At 45.6% G+C, this 13022-nt stretch overlaps 1 protein-coding gene across 7 annotated transcripts in view; it reads left to right on the forward strand.

Annotated features, from left to right (window-relative positions):
• The window catches only part of ASTN2 (astrotactin 2), a 704920-nt gene extending 693766 nt beyond the window's left edge, over positions 1-11154 (forward strand). For 6 of the 7 annotated variants that reach the window (XM_080990791.1, XM_080990793.1, XM_080990794.1 and 3 more), the window contains 3 exons: positions 2671-2771; positions 5108-5291; positions 10220-11154. In XM_080990791.1, the coding sequence (XP_080846917.1) occupies positions 2671-2771; positions 5108-5291; positions 10220-10457 (523 nt within the window). In that variant the 3' untranslated portion in view covers positions 10458-11154. The remainder of the gene's footprint in view (positions 1-2670; positions 2772-5107; positions 5292-10219) is intronic. The other variant, XM_080990792.1, reaches the window with a different exon arrangement.
• Positions 11155-13022: the final 1868 nt, after the last annotated feature.

The raw sequence follows: 13022 nt of genomic DNA on the forward strand, positions 1-13022 counted from the left end.
AGAAAAAAAAAAGGGGGGGGATATCCTACTAATGGCTTCCAATTGGCATCTGGACAGCCACAGCGAGAACAATATGCTGGACTGGATGGACCACTGGCCTGATCCGGCAGAGCTCTTATGTTTCATACACAAACATGCACACCAGCTTCTCCATCCAGTTGTCCCTGAAGAGCCTGGATAGTCTCCACTCTGAACATACTTTAGACCCTGTGTGTCCTCAGACCCTTTTTCACAGCTCAATGGGCATATTTTACATATCTGGTGCCTGGCTGCATTGTCCCTTTCTCGGTATGTGATTTCTTTCTCTCTCAGTGTCTCTCCCTTTCATCTCATCACCATAGATATATACCTCCCCATAGCATTACCCCCCCCCTTCAACATTGCAGAATTCAGATTGACAGTTTAAAAGTGCTATGCCTGGCTAGCCATCATATTTAAAGAACTGGAACGATTCCCCCAGCAGAGCAGAGCAGCTGTCCTGCTCAGCTTTCTGTGGCCAACGATGTGTTCTGCCTACATGTAGTTGATTGTGACCATCAGGTTGGCTTGAATAGGGATTCCAATCTCTCAGATTTCTGACATCTGCAAAAGGGAGAGGGGCCAACCAAATTCTGACTAAAATTCCCATGAATTCCACTCCTTCCTTTGTGTCCCATGCTGGTTGTCCAACATTTCTCCCTGCTTACATTGTGTGAATAGTTAGCAGTGAGTAACCAGGGTTAATAAAAAGTGTAGAACTGTTAGAACCCAAAACTAAGAATTTGTCAAGAATGTATAACTTGCTGCTGAAATGGAATACTCAGGATGAAACGGTGAAATCTGCTATGATTAAATGGGCACAGGATGTTGGACATAATATTATGTTTGCTGACTGGGAACAGTTATGGACCACAGGTATGAAGTTTACGGCATGTAATGCCCTAAGAGAGAATATTATGAAAATGATATACAGGTGGTACATAACCCCAGTCAAGCTTGCAAAAATCTACCATTTGCCCGATAATAAATGTTGGAAATGTAAAGAAACTGAAGGTACATTCTTTCACCTTTGGTGGACGTGCCCAAGAATTAAGGTTTTCTGGGAGATGATTTATAATGAATTAAAAAAGGTATTTAAATATACCTTCTTGAAGAAACCAGAGGCCTTCCTCCTGAGCATAGTCGACCAATCGGTGTTAAAGAAGGACAGAACTTTCTTTATGTATGCTACAACAGCAGCAAGAATACTTATTGCAAAGCATTGGAAGACACAAGATCTACCCACACTGGAGGAATGGCAGATGAAAATGATGGACTATATGGAATTGGCGGAAATGACTGGCAGAATCCGAGACCAGGGAGAAGATTCGGTGGAAGAAGATTGGAAGAAATTTAAAGACTACTTACAGAAATATTGTAAAATTAATGAATGTTAGAATGATGACGGATTGAAGTTAAGCAGTTTCTAGCGGTAATGGTATAAAAGAATATGGAAAAATTGGTTTTTAATATCTAAAAATTTAATGTTATAATATATCAAGATTAAAGATCAGGATTAAAAAGGAGGGAAAGGAATCGCTGGACTAATAAATTGAATTGGAATACAAAAGAGGGAGGTATGAAGAGGTCTGGGAAACAAGTAAATGTAAAAGAAGTGATGAAAAGATGGAATTGTTTTTAATTGGTTTTTCCCTTTTATATTTTGTATTTTGTATTTTTCCTTTTTACTGTTAATTTTCTTCTTAATGTAATCTTTTTCTTTTGAAATTTTAATAAATATCATTTTAAAAAAAAAGAAAGACAAAAAAAAAAGTGTAGACCAAGGGTGGGGAACTGGAGGCCTGTGGGTCTCCTTCTTTGTTTAGCCCTCCAAACTCTCCCCAGCCCACCCCCTTCACTGGCTCTGCTTTGCACCCTCTGTGAGTGCTTTTTCCTGGAATGTTTTCCCAAACTCTGATGATACCTATTGCTTGCCTGAATGGAGGACAGAGAGGGGTGTGTGAGTGTGTGTAGAAACCAGCCCACCGCACAAAGGTAAAGTTAAGTTTAATTGCTGTGCCCACGTTTGCTTCTGACTCCACCCACCCCAGCACATGGCCCCTGGAAGGCAATGTGGCATTCTACTCCACCCCTGGTGTAGTCATTTCCCACTGTGGGTGTCTGGAAGGGAATAAGCTGCACGGATTGTGTCCCTGCTGAGATGCTCAGAATGGAGTGTTGCTTTTGTCACAAGTAAAGGAACTTTGAGGGGTCAACTTGCCGTTAAGTAACCATCCAAATCCCACTTGATCTGCATCTGCTTTCAGAAAGAGCAGTTCCCACTCCTCTTCAAGGGCACAACTGTCAGCATATTTTTGCCACCTGAGTACTGGTGAGCCATCCATACCACTGGCAAGAGTGATATGTGTCCCCATCTGAGCAGTCTACCAGGAAGTGAAAGGGGTGGGGTAGTAGGAAGAGTGAAACGAAAAGTGATTAGCTCTGCCCACTTAATTGGTGGGGCCTCAGGCAGAGAGAGATTAATCCCAAGGGAATGTGGTCCTTGGCAGGAGAAAGGTTATCTGTTCCTGCTTTAGTCTGACAACATCTTGCACCAGAATGTATGGAGGTTACCAAAATTTCAGCCATTCCAGCGTATTATGTTAACTTTACTTTTCATGGTTGAGGCCTTATAGTTTTCTTCTCTTCCAGGTTCACCCTCTATGCTGTGGACACCCGAGGAAGACACTCCGAGCTGAGCACAGTCACTCTGAGAACAGCTTGCCCATTGGTGGATGACAGCAAGGCAGAGGGTAAAAGCTCTTGACTTCAGAGCTGAGTTATGGTCATAATTGATCATAATCACACCTTCATAATTTCCCCTTCCCCTGCACACGCACACAAGTTCTTAGCAACCTAGCACACAGCTCAGATATTTCCAGGGCAAGGTCTAGAGGTGTATGACCCACCATCCGTTATGAAGCTGCACAGGGTTGATTTTGGTCAAAGCTGGGGTGAAAGCCTCTTCATGCTGCTCTGAGTCCAGTCGGGGGTGGGGGGGTGGCGGGGTAGGGAGGGCGAGGTGGGATATTGCCCTCACAATAATGTTGACATTTTCTCAATACATTTGTACCTATATGTAGGCTTCCCGTGAAGTTCTAACTGGCCACTGTGAAGATAGTGTGATGGATTAGATGGGCCTTTGGCCTGATCCAGTAGTGTTTTCTTAATGTTCTTATATTCAGTATGTGCACAACAGTTTAAGAAGGATATTAACAAGCTGCAAGAGGAGGGCAGCTAAGATGATCAAGGGTTTGGAAACCGAGTCTTACAAGGAACAGTTTAGCCTTGTTTCATGTTTAGCCTTGAAAAGAGGAGACTGGGGAGATAAGATAGCCATGTTCAAATATCTGAAGGCTTCCAGTTACAAGAAAAGAGTTTCTGACTATAAGAAGAAAATTAGATTCTGACTATAAATAACTTTCTGATAGTAAGAACTATTTGGCAGCGTAACTGACTCCTTCAGAAGGTGGTGGACTCTTCTTCCTTGGCGAGCCTTTTAAGCAGAGGCTGAGTGACCATTTGTCAGGGATTCTTTAGCTGTGATTTGGCATTACAGGGATTTGGACTAGGAAACCCATGGGGTCCCTTCGAACTCTACAATTCTATTATTCAGTTAATCTGGTAGATCCTTCCTCTGGAATTCTTGCTTGAGTGGACATCACCTTGTCTTTTCCCAACCCAGAGCTGCAGTCTTTGATCCCCCAATAGTAGAACAGTAGATTAGACCCCGCAACTAATCTGCAGTAGCAACTTTGGCCAGATTAGTGTCCCTCCCTTTCGCACATGTTGTATCCAACATCTGCTGACCAGTAGTTCGGCACAAGGCATATTCAGCTCATTAACATTGAAACTTGTGAGGAGGTTACCTGAGAACTGCATCCAACACTACATTTCCCCGTTTGAATTATATGTATGTGTTTGTGTGTGCATGTACACGTACATGTGTAGGGGTGCTGGCAGCATGGACAGGCCAGATGAAAATACAAGGCCAATATACCCTGAACACCTGCTTTATAAACCTCACACCTCCTCCTTGCACTTCAAAGAGGTGTGTCTTGCCCTCCATGTGCTTGAAAATGCAAGTGAGGAACTAATATTAGATGGAGCCTTCAGATGCCTGTTGTAAATCAGAAACTTGCTTTGTTAGGATGGATGTGCACACACATCCTGTCTTAACTACTGCTGAGCCAAAATGTCTCTCTCTTCCCTAGACCTTCTCCACCATATTCCCAAGGTGCAAAGTAGTAGCGGTGGGGATTTTGATGACTGAGGGTGGGTGTTGAAAACAGTGACAAAGTGCTTGCCCAACTTTTCGGTGGTGTTACACGTGCTGCCTACTAGTATGGTGGGCACCATTTCTCTAGTGCTTCCTTCCTACCTAGAATGCACCAAAGCGAGAGCAGAAAACAGCTCCCCATGTTTCTAAGAGATGACCTGGTCTCCACTGCTGGATTCCCATTCTGCCATGGCCATAGCTTAGTGGTAGGTAGGGCAGCTCCATATACAGGAGGTCCCTGGGTACATTACTAGGTAGGGCTGGGAAAGACTTCTGTCTGAAACTCTGGATTTGTGTAGATCAAAGGTGGACAACCTCTGACCTTCTGGCCAGTGCTTTTTTCTGGGGGTACTCAAGTACTAGTAACTTTTTAGTTAAAAGTGTGGCACCTAATATGAAAAATTCATGGTAAGTACCAGCACCCTTTTTTCTTTTTAAAAAAGCAAAAGCACTGCTTCCAGCGCTGCTGGAGTTTGGCTCCCATAATCCATTACTATTGGTCATGCTGGGGCCACAAGCTCTTTATCCCACTGGCAACTGATGTAGACAATCCCAAACTAGATAGATCAGTGATTTGACTAGGTTTGAGGGAACTTCCTTTATAGAGGAAGGTGGTGGAGGAGGTGAATATTGGACATAATTTCATGAAAACTTTTCCAGCTACAACCCATTCACCCTCTAAGCCTCCAGGTCCAAGCCAAAAATGTATCTAAAAGTAATTTTTGTTCCATTCCATTTGGGCCAAGATCTGCTTCCTTTGTGCTTAGATGATGATTGCCCCTTCCCACCCCTCTCCTACTTCCTTTCCAGAGGTAGCAGACAAGATCTACAACTTGTACAATGGCTACACCAGTGGGAAAGAGCAGCAGACAGCCTACAACACTCTGATGGAGGTCTCCACTTCCATGCTTTTCCGCATCCAGCATCACTATAACTCCCACTACGAGAAATTTGGGGACTTTGTCTGGCGCAGTGAGGATGAGCTTGGACCCAGGTAGTTATATCCAGCAAGCTTACATTTGTGACCCCTTCCTGAAATCCGGGAGCACAGTGTCGAACCAGCCCTGTACTGCCAAATTTTTTTATGTTGCCTTAAAAGTTTTGGTTGCTCAGGGAGATGCTTTGGCCTGCAGCCTTGGTGGCGTGTCACACACGTCCGGCATCCACAGAGCTGAATGTGCATGCCCCTCCATTCTGGCCTCAAACACCTCTTGACACTGTCCAAAAAAGCACTTGCCTCCTGCTTAGGAAAAATCCAATTTTCTTTTCTCCTTTCCCAAAGATCCCTGGCCATCTACAAAGCCCCCAAAAGAGGAGAAGGGCAAGCCAACTCTTTTTGGGGGGCGGGGCACTTCTTAATGAAGTTTTAATAGCAGAAAGTTTGTATTCTCAGAGGGTCATTTATTTCCCTACCTTGAAATGTTTATCAGAGGATCCACAGATCCACAGTAAATGCTGAGCCATAAAACTTAGTGGTGAGCAGGGAGGCTGTTGCATCTGCAGCATAAATACATCACACCAAAGACCTCCAGGGCCCAGTTTCAGGAGGAGCCACAGATTGCTGCAAACAGCTGCTTGCAGTACGACCCAGTATTCAGTCAGCAGGAGACAGGAAAAGGCTGAGCTCATAGGTGGCCTTGGTCGCGATGCTATGAAGCTAGCCAGCTCTTCTCTGCACCTGCCTCAATCCCTGTCTGGGGCCATCTTTCTCTCTCTCTCTTTAAGCCCTCTACCAGCTCCACTGCAAGAATCTCACTGTTCCTCCTGACCCCCAATTTGTAGCAAACATTTGTTCCAGGAAAACAACAAGAACATATCTGCACTGACCACATTGTGATCCAAGGGCAAGCGGCATGTAGGAGCATAAGGAGCTGCCTTATGCAGTCACACCATTGGTCCATCTAGCTCGTTAGTATATGCACTGGCTGGCAACAATTCTCCAGGGATTCAGACAGGGAATGTCTCCCATCCCTACCTGGTGGTGCCAGGGATTGAACCTGGGGCTTTCTAGGTGCACATCAGATACTGTAACAGCTGAGCTATGGTCTGTCCCTGAAACAATACAATAAGAGCAGCAGCAGTAGACAGGAGGTGAGAAGGTTCTCACGTCTGTGGTGCTTATCAAAAGCTTGCGACACCTATAAGGGGTCAGTTTGTGTGCTACTGAAATGAGCTGTTTGGCAGTTTATTGATCTTTGTTTTTAATTCTTTTATGCTTTTATTGCATGGTCTAATCTCATTTTTATTCTAGCAAACTTCTTTGATACCTTTTTTATGATATAGTGGCATACAAGCATTTTTCATAAATAAATTAACCCTCATCAACCCAGCCAGCACAGCTGGTGGCCAGGGAAATTGGAGTTCCACAGCACTGAGGTAGGTAACACACTCAATTACTGGTGCAGATGAACAATAGGCTAGATGAACCCATGTTCTTGACTTTGCAAGGCAACTTCATATATTTTGACATCCATATACCTATGGTAGGTTTCCACCCTGCCCAGACCTTGAACCTAAGATATCCTCAGATGAGGTAGGTTTCTGTGGCCTACAAGCAAGATAAAGTGCCTGCAAGTAGTCTGTGTATGGCAGGAATGAGCTGACTTCAAGCTTGTGGGGTTCTTCACTAGGTCCGCAAAAGACTCAACTCTAAAATAAAACAATTCCATGCTAAGCAATTGGCTAAGAAAGTGAACTGATCTCCAAACCCTTCAACAGAAAAATCCCTGTTGGTTACCCTAACCTTTTTTCTTTTCAGAAGTATAATGGAGGAGGAATTGGGGGTTGGGCCATTTTGTTGCTGCTACTGTTAAAAAAGCAGGGGCATCCGGAAACCTTGACGATCTGCTGCAAATCACCCAGAAATCTATCTAAATCACTCTCCTGGCCACCACATTCATCGTAAGGCATACCATGAAGTGCCCTCCCTTTCTTGATGCTGCTCTTTAATGACTTAATCAATTACCACTTGTGTAAGATTATTACTGTTTTCTGGAGTGGGTTTGGTGGGAGGCAGGTCAGCATTTGAGACAATTTCATCTCCAGGTTTATAAAAATCCACAACTTCCACAGGGAGAACTTGGAGAGGACCCAGCACATGATTTATGGCCCTGTCCTGGCTGCTTTTCTAATTGATTTCCTTGCCTTCTCCAGGAGGTACCTTGCTCTTGTCTTCCCTGTTTCCTTCTCCCTTCCTTCTCTTTCCTTTGTCTTCTTCTTCCTTAAAGGGGGGAGGGGCGGTGGCAGGAGAGGGGAGATGTCAGCCAAAGATAAGCCTAACCTTTACACATTACTTCATTAACCTTTTCACATAAGTGAATCACACCAGGAGCTTGGCCTCAATATTCCCAATCTTCCAACTTTTGCTGAAAGGGAGCTTGTCATAACGAATGTCTCTGAAGGCTCCATTTCCTCCTCCTCCTCCAACCCGTTCTCCCTTCTAGATTTACTCTTGCATAGTGCTGCTGCCTCTTCTCCCAGCCTGCTTTGTCCCATCCAGTCACATCTGCTTCCTGTAAACCACACCCTTGAGGATCCTTGCAAGCAGTGGACCCTTCCAGGGGGCTGTGGGGATGGGAGCAGACCATAACTCTCAACAGTCAGGCGGTCATGATGGGGATTGCTCAGGTGGTAATAGTGGAAGGATGGGATCCTCAGCAAGGAGCAGGGGATGACTCTCAACCTGAGCTTCTTTTAAGTCCCAGAGTCATCTTTTGTAAAAGTATAATACTAAGCATCCATGTAAATAAACAAAAGTTTTTCACAGCCAAGCTACATAACTGTTGACTGATGCATGTTTGCCTTCAACTTGCTGTCCATCTCTCACCCCCTGCCAGCTGCCCATTGGTGGATGGTGCATGACCATTGGGCAGAGGGAGGCAACCACTCAGGTGGCAGTTGTTGAGGAGTGGCAGCAGCAATACTGACTCCTTGATTCTTCTCCTCCGTTGGAGATGTGGGTGTGCCAGGTGGCCAGTCCTGCACCCCCTAAACTAGCCTTCAGTAGCCTTCAGGTGTGCTTGGGTGGGTGGGGTGCTGCTATCCTTTTGCCAGCAATTAAGTCACCTTCTGAACATGGAATGGGACATTATCTTGTCCTTTACCTCAGGCAGCAAAATGTCTCGATCCAACTCTGGCTGGTGCCCTCTAGGACTAGTAGGGAAGAGGACAGGGAGACCAAGAGTAGGTGGAACCAGAGCCAATGACAGGCAGAGCATACTAATGCTAGTTTTGCCTCCATCCTCTTCCCTGCTGAGGAACATTGAGACTTAGGAAGAGGAAGCTGACTACCAGGGTGTGTGTGTGTTTTAAAGAAGTCAGGCAGCTGGGGGCTGGCTGAGGGAAGTCTGAGGTTGGTGGGGCAGTGTCCCAGTCACCCATACAAAGCAGCATCCATTGCCATTGCCCTTTGTTGTCTCCGTTTCATACAGTGCGTAAGGAATTCAGTCTTGGAATGAAGGTCCAAGGGGCTATTCTCTGTGCCAAAGGCACCAGCTTGGGGGGCCAACGTCGTGTGTGATGTCCTGACATTGCAATGTGATGTCAGGATGTCAGGAGGAGCCTGGGACGGAGCTGAACATGCCAGCCATGCAGCTTCAATAGCCACCGACTCCTCCACCTCCTTCTGGCACTGCCGCTGGGGGAGGCTGCTTCAACCTTCCTTCCCCTCTGTGGCAGAAGGAGTAGGAGAAGGAGCTGGAAACTGAAGCCATTCTGCACTCAGCTGAATAGTTTTTGGACATTGGGGGGGCAGCCTAACTCCCCAAATATTGGGCCCCTCAAAGGGGCTCAGCCCCCAGAAGCTGGCACCTCTGTTCTGCACACATCAACAAATAGCCCAACTCCTTTTACAAAACATCTTAGCTGGCAACTCTGAGCTTCAAAACCCCACAAAGCTCCCCATAATCAAATAATTCCCCTGTTTAGACTTGGATGACTGAGAGCTCTGCTCCTGATATGTCATTAGCTTGAATTTACATTCCTGCTGGGAAACCCCAGAGCTGAAACCCAGAGCTTTACTGTGGCACCAGAGGGAGAGGAGAATAATCAATAGTCTTGGAGCTTTCAAACCACTGTAGTAAACACTTCCTTTTGATTTAGCAGCGTCTCCAGAGTGCTTTCTTCTGACCCTTGGCCTGTCACCTCTTTCAAGTTCACTGCACTTGACCGTTCCTCTTTGACTTTCTTCTCACCACAAAGTCAGCACCGCTTAGAGAGCAACTGCAATCAAGGAAATACAGGTCTACGAGGGGGGGGGGGACACTAGCACCTGCTAATTTGGGGCAGCCTACTGATGCTGGCTTCACATCCTTGCACTTTTACAAGTGTGCTGGAGATGGGGGAGAAATCTGTTTCATTTCACATTCACAGGCAAACCTGTCTTAATTCACACTTTCTGAAGCAATATGCAAACCAAAATGCAGGCCAGCCTCTCAGAATTTTGCAGTGGATTTCCCCAACCAAGAAATGTGCATAGACTAGGTATGGAACAGAAATGCATATGGTAGGAACAATAACATACTAAACTGAATTATATTTGGGTTAGTTGTTTACAAAAATCTCAGGATGTTTGTGTCTCAGGAGAAATGTGCATTAAATGCTGACGAATTTCCAAGATGACACTATCTCTATCTAAAACTGATGTGGAAACGTAGACAGTCAAACTTAAGTTTGGGGGTGGGGGTAATAAGCAATCAAAATGGACAGAGTCGAGGGTTGTGTGGACATTTTGGCCCTAAAACAAAGTTTCCCCAAACTCTGGAAGAAATGGAAGCATTTTGGCCCTGAATTGAGGAAGCGTTTGGGGAGCCCCAGCATATCAACAGACGATGTCAGCCGCTAACTGCGGTTGCCCTGGCTGCTACTTCCACACCTGGCATCCTTCTCCTGTGTAGTCTCAGACTGTCCCGTTTTCCCTTCCAGAAAAGCTCACCTCATCCTGAGGAGGCTGGAGAAGGTCAGCAGCCACTGCTCAACCTTGCTCCGCAGCGCCTACATCCAGAGCCGCACGGACACCATGCCGTACCTGTTCTGCCGCAGCGAAGAGGTCAGGCCACCTGGCATGGTGTGGTACAACATCTTAAAGGACACCAAAATCACATGTGAGGAGAAAATGGTCTCCATGCTGCGCAATATGTATGGTGAGTCGAAGGGGCGATGAGAGGATGCAACGGACCAGGCAAGCGCACGATGAGAATCTCTACTGTGGTGGTGACTTGTGGCATCTTGGAAATTTGAAGCAAAAAAGAGGAATGAAAAACCACATGGGACTTCATGGAAAGTTGCAAATTGAGAGATCAGCAAGACTTCTTTTTTTGTTTGTTTCCTTTTTTCAACTATTATTATTATTGTTTTTAAAAAAGAAGTACATAATTTTGCTCAGTTTTTTTTAAAGTGTCTCTCCTTTTTAATCTCTCTCCTCCCCTTTCTTCCTCCCTCCCTCCCTCCCTCTCTCTTTTGTCCTTACTAAATGCCTAGATTATGTGATCAAAAGTAAAGAGAAAGAGATGGAGAGGGAGGGGAGGGAAAATCAAAACAGCTGGGGAGGGGGACACAACAGTGATGGGTAGGATAATCCCTACTGCCCTTCAGGATGGACTCATTTGCCCAGGAAGAACTATGTCCCAGAAAATGTGTTTAACAAGCAAGGAGCCAAACAAGAGGCACCATCCTGGAGGGAAGAGATGGAACACTTAACACGAGGCAGGGACAAAGGCTTTGCTAGAGACCCTTGGAAAGAGTGATGAATGCAAACACAAAATGCTCTTGAGTTTACAGAACTTGCTGTTCACGCAGCCATCTTTTAGCAGGGTCCTGACAGGTTGTTCTGTGCATTAAAACATTCATATTTACTTCCACCTTCTCTGCCTGCCTGACGTTTCTTCAATCAGCAGTGCATTCATTGGTTTTTTTAAAAAAGTTTTTTTAAAAAAGTTTACACACTTCTTCCTTATTGCTCGCTGCCTTTGTCGATCAGGAAGGTTTAGGGTTGGGTTCCCTCCCCAGAATTTGTTCCAGGAATGAGGTGATAAGCAGTGTGTCTTTTTAGTATGAGGTAGACCGGAGATAATGGAAACTTTCAGAATCATGGGCAGGTAAGGAAGAAGCAAGCATTGGGGGATATAAAAAACCAAGTGGTCCATGAAAGGGTTAGGAAGACATGATTTTCCCAACAGTTTGTCTAAAAACATAAATTTGAATATATGTATAAAAGAATCTGCATTTTAAACCATGCAGCTGTACACAAGATCATAGGACTTGCCTTCTGCCAGATCAAACCAGCAGTGCATCTAGCCAAGTATTGTCTGCATTGACTGACAGTGGCTGTCCAGGGTTTCAATCCAGTATTACCTGGAGGTACCAGGGTTTGAACCTGGAACCTTCAGCATGCAAAGTAGATACTCTACCACTGATCTATGGATCTTCCCCTGTGATAGTGCCCGAAGAAGAATTTTTTAAAAGTAGAACTTTAGAGTTGGAGAAGGGACCTTGGAGTTCATTTAGTCTAAACCAGGGGTTGACAACCTAAGGCCCATGGGCCGGAAGCAGCCCATGAGAGTCACTTAACCAGCCCATGAGCCACCCCCAAACCAAGCTGCCCGCTCGGTGAGTCCCTGCATGCTGTGCTAAACCAGCACAGCATGGGGACTCTTTTCCGCAGCTCTGGAAATCGCTTCTGTGCATGCCCATATGTCAGAAATCACATCTGTGCATGTCCACGGCGCCAGAAATAGCTTCTGCGCATGCCCAGACACCAAAAATTGCTTCTGTGCAGGCACGATTTTTGGTGTCTGGGCATGCACAGAAGCAATTTCCGGCGCCGCGGACATGTGCAGACGCGATTTCCGGTGTTGCGCTGCACCAGTCTGGCCCACGGAGGATCTCTGTGGGAGTGATCTGGCCCATGCCCGGTAAGCCTTGCCGACCCCTGAAACCACCTGCTCAGTGCAGGATTGTGCAGTTACAGCATCCCTGACAAATGGCATTTGCTTCTCCAGTGAAGGAGAGTCTACTGCCTCCCAAGGCTGACTGTCTGACTGCATATTTATGACCCACATTTGCATTACACCCCCCCCCCCATGCGTGCACACACATCAAGGCAGCCTACAACATATAAGAATAAAAAAGACATCCATAAAATCAGTAATTGGTTTGTGTGGTTGTTTTTTTAAAAAAAATCACATTTCAAAGGCCTGTCTAAACAATATGCACACAGGTTCCACCATCCAAATGCTCATAATATGAACATTCACTTGTCCAAACACAAAGAATTGGTACCCAAACCTCACTATATACACTTCAAATCCAAACAGCCAGATCTGCATGTAGTACTGTAGTACTGTAAACAAATAAGCAGCCTTAAACAAGCCTTACTTTTTGGTTTTTGCTGGTTTGATTTTCCTGGGTGTTACTTTTTTATCGTTTGGGGGTCCAGATTCCTTGGTTGGGAGCACATTAGAATTTTTCTCAATGGGAATTGTCAACTCCTTATGCAGACACCCACCTAACAAAACAGTTGTGGAGCTACAACATAGGCGTCATGCTTAGTAGCCAGAGGTGCCAGCTTGTGAGGGCAATTTGGGGGGTGGGGGTAACATCACACGTGTGACGAAATGTGTGGCACTGTCTCCTGACATCGCATGTGTGACGTCAGGATGTCGAGAGGAGCTGGGGACAGAACTGGACACAGCAGCTGCATGGCTTCAAGTGGCTGGTGGCTCATCCT

Source organism: Podarcis pityusensis (assembly GCF_964106645.2).
Source record: "Podarcis pityusensis genome assembly, chromosome: Z".
Lineage (NCBI taxonomy): Eukaryota > Metazoa > Chordata > Lepidosauria > Squamata > Lacertidae > Podarcis > Podarcis pityusensis.